General features: G+C 40.1%; 1 protein-coding gene across 6 annotated transcripts; it reads left to right on the top strand.

The window, feature by feature from the left end:
• Positions 1 to 317: 317 nt before the first annotated feature.
• On the top strand, positions 318 to 5,305 carry LOC117955760 (putative fibroblast growth factor 1). 6 transcript variants are annotated; one of them, XM_034890454.1, is made up of 4 exons: positions 318 to 526; positions 2,177 to 2,396; positions 2,851 to 2,954; positions 3,328 to 5,251. In XM_034890454.1, exons 1-4 carry the CDS (start codon positions 488 to 490, stop codon positions 3,511 to 3,513), a joined length of 549 nt encoding a protein of 182 aa, XP_034746345.1. In that variant the 5' UTR covers positions 318 to 487; the 3' UTR covers positions 3,514 to 5,251. The 6 variants fall into 6 exon arrangements, with proteins under 6 accessions (XP_034746345.1, XP_034746346.1, XP_034746348.1 ...); XM_034890455.1 differs by lacking the exon at positions 318 to 526 and adding an exon at positions 568 to 1,098 and having other exon boundaries at positions 2,125 to 2,396; positions 3,328 to 5,305; XM_034890457.1 differs by lacking the exon at positions 318 to 526 and adding an exon at positions 578 to 1,102 and having other exon boundaries at positions 2,180 to 2,396; positions 3,328 to 5,305.
• Positions 5,306 to 8,417: the final 3,112 nt, after the last annotated feature.

Raw genomic sequence — 8,417 nt, forward strand, 5'->3', positions numbered from 1 at the left:
GCTGTAATGTGACCTAACTGTCCTCCGCACTGTACCACTAGTCCAACCATCTAAGCAGAGACGGCAGAGGTACTGGCATTATGTAAGATTGATTCTGGAAACTGAAGTCATCCTCTTTGTGGCTTTTATAATAAATGTTTGTGTTGTGTTGCTCACCAGTGTCTCCAGGAGCACACTGCTTTAAGAATGTATCAGGGCTCAGTCAGACAGGCAGCCCTGCTCATTTCCAGGCTCTGGCCGAATCCCATTGCCCAGACACTTGCTTCACTCTCTCTCTCTCCCTTCCTCTCTCTGTCTCTATTCTAGTGTGGTAATTTTAGACCTGACGTTGGCCTGTTAAAATGAGTCCTGTGACGTTGTCACAAGGGGGTGAGGAGGGGGTAAAATACAGACCTAAGACACATACGTTTTTAAAGTCCGGTCACTTGTCTTGCGGAGAAAAGAGGAAGAAAGTTTGGCACAAAAGAAAATAGAGGGGAAAAAGGACATGATAGCTCATCAGGGGCATTGTTACATGACTTTCTCAGGTAGGTGATTGACACACTGGATAAGATGAGCCTTGTTTGTGTGGGAATGTAGTTGGCTAGTAGCCCACTGTCATCCCCTCTGCTGATTTATTAATTACAGATGTTGACCTTTGATGACAGGTAGGCAAGTTGATACTGATACTTTTTTAAGAGATTAATTCAGCTGATTTGACTTGTGTGAGTGTGTATTTGTGCATGTTAAGGATGAACGTTAGTCAAGCCGGGTTCTCTGGTCAGCATCCATCAACTCTTTTTGTTTTTTAAATTGCATGTAGGCTAATGTATTCTCTTTATTTTGAATGACATGTCCATGAATTAACAATACTTTATTTAGCAGCAGCACTTAGTTGAAGGTGATAATGTAGAGCAATCTTCCCCTAACCCAAATATACACAAAAGTTCAGTCTATCCTCCCACGCATCGGCACTCTGACTCAATGACCGATTGGGCTTTTGACGTCATTCCCACCAGCAGCTCTGTCCGAAGGTCCCTGTAGACACAAACTAACCTCTCATATTCCGCAACACAACATTTTTCTCCAGGTCCTGTTCTCAGGAAAAAACGTCTGCGAGTGGGTAGGCCTTACATTCCTCTTGTGGCTTTGCACTGCTCTGTCTTTCGCTTTCCTTCTCCCTCTCTCATTCCCCTCTTCCTCCCTCTGTTTCTTATGCTTTTCCAAGAAATTCTAGATGAGGGCTGTTGCAGTTACTCTCTACCTCTGACTATAAATGATGACATTGGCCAAAGTTGTCCAGTACCACTGCTGGCCGGGTCTTTCACAGCTTCTGTACTACTTACTTTTTTCATTTTACAAGACAGACTCTATAACCGGGGATCTCTACCCTTCAGGATATTGAGATTACACTAACATTGTGACTTTAGATGGGCTTAATTATTTTGGGGAAAAGTTTTTGAGGAAGCAGACAGTCCAAGGGTAAAACAGACGGACAGACGGACAGACAGACAGACAGACGGTGCTGGTTGGATCCTTGTTCCTCATGGAGAAAGACATAAAGTGCTTGGCTGCTAAAAGATTTGTTCGACTGTTAAGATGTAGTCACCAACTAAATGCAGGGTGACAATACAAAGCATTTGCCTAAAAATAAAAAACATGAGGAAAGGGCTCTTTTGTACTATTCTTGGATTACAAAGTAATGTGTAAACTGTTGCATATTCTGAAAGACTATTGCTGGCACTTGCAATATTTCCAGCAGGGAGTAAAATTATTACCGCAAATCTCCTCTGCCCTCCGCCGTGTCCACATGCTGCTCATTTTATTGTCTCGCCTCGCACTGATTTCAGGTGAAAGTTACATCATTGCCATCTGGAAAACATTTTCACAAAGAAAGAAGAAAGAAGGGATGTTCAGTCAGAAAACAAGTTTGATCATGTGGCAGTTCTGCTTGGCTTCCATCCAGATTTGATTCCCTGGCTGGTTTCTTAACTCTATGCTAAAAAAGAGAGCTTTAAAAGGTTCAAAGAGAGAAACAGAGAGAGGGAGAAAGTGATTTAGGGAGTTGGGGAAGGCAAGCATTTCCCGTAATCACATCATGGAGGCGGCGTTGTCCTACTCTTCCTGTTTTCCCTGGTGTCTCAGACACAGTCCAGGTGACATGAACAGTGAACGCAGTGGATCTCCCCTGTCGTTGCAGACAGAGGGACATCACTCTTCTTCGTCCAAGCCTCAATCTCTCTGTGGGATGTCTGAGGCAGACATCACAGTGCTGCCAATCGGACCTGCGTCTCTGGACCTGTCCAGGCAGGAGAACCGGACACTGACCAGACTATACAGCCAGAACGGAGCCTATCACCTGAGGATTTTACCAGATGGAACTGTGAGTGGTGGCAGGCAGGAAAATGAACCCTATGGTGAGGAAGTTTTTTTTTCTCAATGTGTGATTAGTTGTTTTGTTTCTGAATCTGGAGCAAACTTAAAGATATGGAGGGAAATCTTTTGGCCATAACATAGAAAATATTCAAATATAGCTGAGCAAATTCTGGACTGATAAAACATGAGAGGTATCCAATAACTAAATAAACATAAAGTTAAACGAACTGTTAAATTCCTCTTTAGCAGGGTATTAAATCGCAGCACTCCTGGTGAAGCTGCACAGTCATTTGGGTCTGTAAATAGAAGTGCTTACCCTGTGTACACAATCAGACAACATGGCCTACAGTATGTTCCCTGACAAATCCTAGGCAAATATTTATTTGACAAGAAACATGGTTACATTGTGCTTAAGTACATTTATCTTCCACTTTATCCTTGGAAAGGAAACAAAAAAGGGTTTTGTTGAACAGTGTCACATTTTTTGTGTTGCAGACATACTGAGGCTGAAGGCTGTGAGCGTAGGAGTAGTGGTCATCAAGGGCGAGATGACAGGAAGGTACCTGGCCATGAACAAAAAGGGACGCCTCTACGGATCAGTGAGTTTTTTTCCACAACATTTTTGCCACTGTAAAGTAACCCTAATGTTAAATGAAAAGGTTAAATGTTAGATCTACCAAATAGTTTCAGGGTTAGGGTTAGGGTTTCATTGGGGCTACTTTTTTGCCAAATCACACAGAACTTTTCAAAATAAGTTTCAAGTTTTGTAATAGCCTGGGATATGTTGCCAAAGGCAGACCAGGTGCAAGTTATAATTCACTGTCAGCAATAGTTTGTTAATGACACATACAAAACAGATGAGTAACACAAGCCACAGATTCGTATTTCTATTACTCAGCATGTAACTATATTATATCAATACCATCATCTGCTTTTTCTCTTTTCTACCACCTTTTCATTTTCTTGTCTTAGCAAGCACTTAATGATGAGTGTTACTTTCTGGAGAAGTATGAAGAAAACCACTACAACACATATTTCTCCCAGAAGTACAACTGGTATGTGGGGCTTAAGAAGAACGGCCAACCCAAAGCAGGACCAGACACCCACCAGGGTCAGAAGGCCATCTTTTTCCTGCCAAGGCCTGCGGGCAACATGTAAACCAAGACGGCACCAGGAACCGTGGACTTCACTGAAGTCTTTAAATGCACATTAATAGTGCAATTTTTACGCCGGTCAAAGTATCACATTTAAAGGCCACTTAGAATCACTACAATAGGGCGGTATAGCCTGCGGCAAACACATAGCGCTGTTTTTGCAGTTGAAGCTCTATTTCAATGTTAATACCTTACATGTTTCTTCATTCCTCTTGTCAATGCAATGAATATGTGATTCCAGCTCATGTAAGCAGCTTAAACTGTATATGATCATCACAGGGATGTATCCAGACTGCTTTCTGCCTATAGGCACATATAGACCCTCTCACTGCAGACAGAAAATGTGCGCATTATCAGTGCATGGCTGCCTTAATAAATGGCCGTTCACTTTGAACCCTAGTGTGAAATACAACTGCTGGTAACAGGAACAGGCAACTTTTACACAGAAATAGTTGTACAATTGATTACGTCTGGCACAAAAGAAACCAACCAGGCAGTAAACATAAAAGAGCCAACCATCTGGTGTCAAATTCAAACTCAAGCAAACAAAGTCTACAGTGAAGGGAACTGTAGTATTATAAGTATTTCAATGCGTTGCTTACCAGTACTTCAGCATTGTGGAGATGTGCTGACTTTTGAATGACTGATGATGTTATCAATATGTATTTTACACTGCTCAAGTCTGTTTGATGCCTGTTTCTGTAATTACTTGTGTTCTTTGTGGAAAGTTAGCAATTTTAAGGACCAGTGTGTAGAATGTATGGCATCTACGTGTGAGTTTGCAGATTGCCACTTACTGAATACCGTTCCCCTCACCCCTCCCTTTTCAAACCTGATATAGAAGTACAGTGGCCTTCAGGTGATGTAAAAACACGAAAGGCCCTTTTTAGAGCCAGTGTTTGGTTCGTCCTTTCTGGGATATTGTAGAAACATTATGATACAACATGGCATGCTCTGCAGGAAGAGGATCCAATTCATTTCTCCGTATAGATATGAAGGGCTCATTCTATGCTAACAAAACACAATTAGTAGTTCCAGGTGAATATACACTAATAAAAACATAAATATGACCAACATATTCAATTTATGGCAATATATTCCCCTAAATCCTACACACTGGTCTCTTGAAGGGCCATTTTATGGAAGCAGACAGCTCTGAAAACAAAAATTGAAACTCGTGAAAAACAGCACCCTTGTAGGGTTAGCCCGACAAAAGTGAAAAGAAATTGTATGATTGTATAATTGTGTTGTAATCATGTGGCTAGGTCAAGTGACAGTCCTAGTTTCAGTAATGTGGGGTTATCATTGACATCTTGGTGAAACCTAATGCTCAGTTGTGGATTGTTTGAGGCAATGATGGACCAAATATTGACCATTCTATCCTGGACCACAACATGTTTCCTTTCACTAAGCAAAAGGGCTCAGCTTCACAGCCCAACAGATGTCTCTGTAAATATACTTTAGTCAAAATACATGTTACTGTAACGATACAGGCTACTAGGATAAAATACTATTGTAAATATTTATTGTTGAAGTTTTGAAGTTTTGTTGCTGGTAAAATTCAATTTAGCTGAAAACTGCAATGGAAATTTTTTAATAAGTTATACATACATTGTGAAGGAGAAAAAACTAATGTGATCATCTTTTTTCAAAGTAATACATATTGTATTGAGTGTACTTAAATGTATGAAACGCTGCATTATTATCCATAAAAAATAAATAGTATGTTTGATTCGCTGTAACAATCAATGTGGTTCTTCCTAAAACATACACGTGAATAAAAGTTTATAACTGTACATATCTTGTACATATCTTCTATCTATAAGTGTCCAGTTCATAGATTGATTATGAGCTTGCTGCTTGTGTGTGTGTGTGTGTGCGTCTCTGACATTTCCTGTAAACATTGTGTTTTTATTAACAAATTAAACTCTTGACATGTGACACGTTCCTCACACCACAAACAGCCTAATTGATTAAGTTTGGCCACAAGATGGCATCATTGATTTAGGTTCAGTGCTGTTTTGCTCAGCTGGCAATGAGGACTTGAACAGTCGGGTTTATTATCAGTACACAAACGGGCCTCGCTGAATCCCAGTAAAAATAAATCACGTATGTAAATAGATATATCTAAGAAACCACACAGTTGCTGCCAATAGCAATCTAGCTGTATTAGGCAACTATATATGGATTATGCCGCAGTTATCTGAATAGCATCTGAGTAGTAGTAAGTATCTGAAAAATTAATTCCTAAGGAATTGTACATTACTTTTGACAAGCAAAAAAGTTATCATGTAAAGTTAATCTTTTAGAATTGTTGGGTTTCTGTAAATAACATCACAGAGTACGGTCTAGACCTGGTCTTTTATGAAAAGCGCAATGAGATAACTGTTGTTGTGATTTGCGTTGATGTATCTAATGTCCTTCTAAGGAAAACCCATTTACACTAGTTTCAGTGAAGAGTTGCTGCTTTCTAGTTTAAATTATTGTATCCATAAAGTTGTGATGGATGATACAGCCCAAACAGAGAAAGACTTCCATTCACCCCAATCAAGTGTTTTCTATTCTGTATATTTTGTCTATCGTGTATAGTAGTAAGGACAGAATTGTACTTTTTACTCCATTACATTTCTTTGACAGCTATTGCAACTAGTTACTTTATGAGTTAAGTAATGCAACAATAATTTACACTCCATTGACTTTCTATTTTGAAACCTTTTGTATATTTTCGTATATTTGTATATTTGTATATTTTATATCATTTTTTTTTTACTGTACTTAGCAAATATTTGAATGCAAGACTTGTAATTGTGTTCTCTCTTCAAATGTTACAAATCAACAATTTCAACCCACTGGAAGAAAAAAAGTGGACATGAGTAATAAGCAACCTGTGACCTCTTATTTACAGGATAGTCTCTCCTTCCACCAGGCCATTCTATGAAACATCACAGCGCACACACATGCATGCACGCGCACACACACACACACACACACATAAACCAGGTTGGCCATTGGCCTGCAGGGCTGTGCAGGGCAGGAAGGGAATCATTCACTGTAAACTGAACAAGGACTTGCTTCCTCTGGGAGTCCCCTAGCCTGACAGCAGCCAAGATCCCTGCAACACAAACCACTCTGGCAACACACACACACACGCACAGACACACACACGCACACAAAAACACACATAGACACACACACAGGCACACACCCACACGCAAACACACGCAAACACACACACACAGACAGATGAACACGTACACACCCAGGATCTGGGACACATTCTGTCATCTGTTACTCCTCTCTCTTTCCTCAATTTAGTCTTTCTTTACGCTCCCTTCCTGCCTGTCTCTCAATTTCCAGCCTCCTCTAACCCCCGTTTCTCTCTTAATGCTCTCTCCTCATCATTTTCTTACAGCGTTTCTTCTCTCTCTTTTAATCTCTCTGCTAGTGTTCTTTCTAATTTTCTTTTTTACCATCATATTCAGTATATATGGTGGTAAAACAAGAAAATTAGAACAGTAATACATGTACCTTCCGATATATATTTTTCTTATCTCTTTTATCCACATATCTCACCAGAACAACCTTACTTTCTTATTTTTCTAACCTTTTTCCTTTCTATTTACCTCAATTAATTTGATTTGATCTTTTAAATTTGTGTGTGCCTACACGGTTGCTGTGCTCCCACAGATCAGGACTTCTGACTGTACCAAAGGTTAGGAAGAAAACGGAAACATTACGGAACAGTGTTCCAGCAGACATTAGACTGGCATGCTCACCTGAGGTTTTTAAATAAAAGACATACTTATCCACTGCTGCGTATGAGTCCTAAATGTTCATTTATCTTTGATTTACAGTGGTATTTACTTTTTACTGTCTACTGTCTACTGCTGAAGCAGATTATTTACATAATCATAGTCTACATTTTCTACCCCAGCAAACATGGCTAAAGTTTCTGTAATGCATTTCAACGCTTTATTTAAATAAATCCATCCAATAGGAGATCCACTGGTAAAAATCCAATTAATGACCTATTTCTTTGGATGGAAAAAGTCACTGAACCCCTGTGATTGCATTACTTTGCACCTCTGCCATCCTCCCTTCTCTTATCCATTACTTGTGGCCTCATCATAAAACAGAGATGCTTTTTCAACATTGCTGTATACATGCTATTCCCTTCACCTTTCTCCTCCACACAAGCACACAAGTAACACACACAACACACACACACACACACACACACACACAAACACATTGATAGGAAAGGATACAGGGGATGCATATTCGTCAGCTGATCAACTGGAAATGCTGAAACTGGTCTCCCAATCTGCTATTGCTCTCTGAGACAAGAAAGGAGAAAGAGAGCGAGGTGGAAAAATGAGGGGACAGTGAAAGCGAGAGGGAGCATTTTGACAACCCAGAGAATTGCCCGGATGCTTGTGGTTGGCCTAAGAGCAACTGTTTTCCTAATAGACGATTTGTGCTGGATAGACACATTCTGCGGAGGCTCCAAACATGCAGCTTCCCTCAGAGTGGGAGCGAATGGCATTTGTCAACCAATAGAACCTTTGGGAGATAGCTGTAGAATACAGCAAAGGAAAAGTTGTTCCTGGGCTGATAAAAGAAGAAGAAGAAGAAGAAGAAGAAGAAGAAGAAGAAGAAGAAGAAGAAGAAGAAGAACCATTACTGTTAAAAAAGGCTTCTTTTTGGTGTGCTACATATTTGACCTTCTTCACATGGCATTCATTTAGCTCGTCTCTCTGCTATTTCACGGTGGCATATGACCGGTTTGCAAGTATGTAAGCTGAGAGTTGCTTCACTGCTTTGGTGAAGCAAAGCAAAACAAAGCATATAGCCAAAAGCGACTTGTTGAGTGCAGCTTTGAGTCTCCAATGTGCTTAAGGATTGAGT

This window comes from Etheostoma cragini, chromosome 13 (genome assembly GCF_013103735.1).
Source record: "Etheostoma cragini isolate CJK2018 chromosome 13, CSU_Ecrag_1.0, whole genome shotgun sequence".
NCBI lineage: Eukaryota > Metazoa > Chordata > Actinopteri > Perciformes > Percidae > Etheostoma > Etheostoma cragini.

Coding starts and splice junctions, on each gene's coding strand:
- LOC117955760 (XM_034890453.1), top strand. CDS start 2,078: ATGGAGGCGGCGTTGTCCTACTCTTCCTGTTTTCCCTGGTGTCTCAGA. Junction 2,397..2,850: donor GCAGGAAAATGAACCCTATG/GTGAGGAAGTTT, acceptor TTTGTGTTGCAG/ACATACTGAGGCTGAAGGCT. Junction 2,955..3,327: donor AGGGACGCCTCTACGGATCA/GTGAGTTTTTTT, acceptor TTCTTGTCTTAG/CAAGCACTTAATGATGAGTG.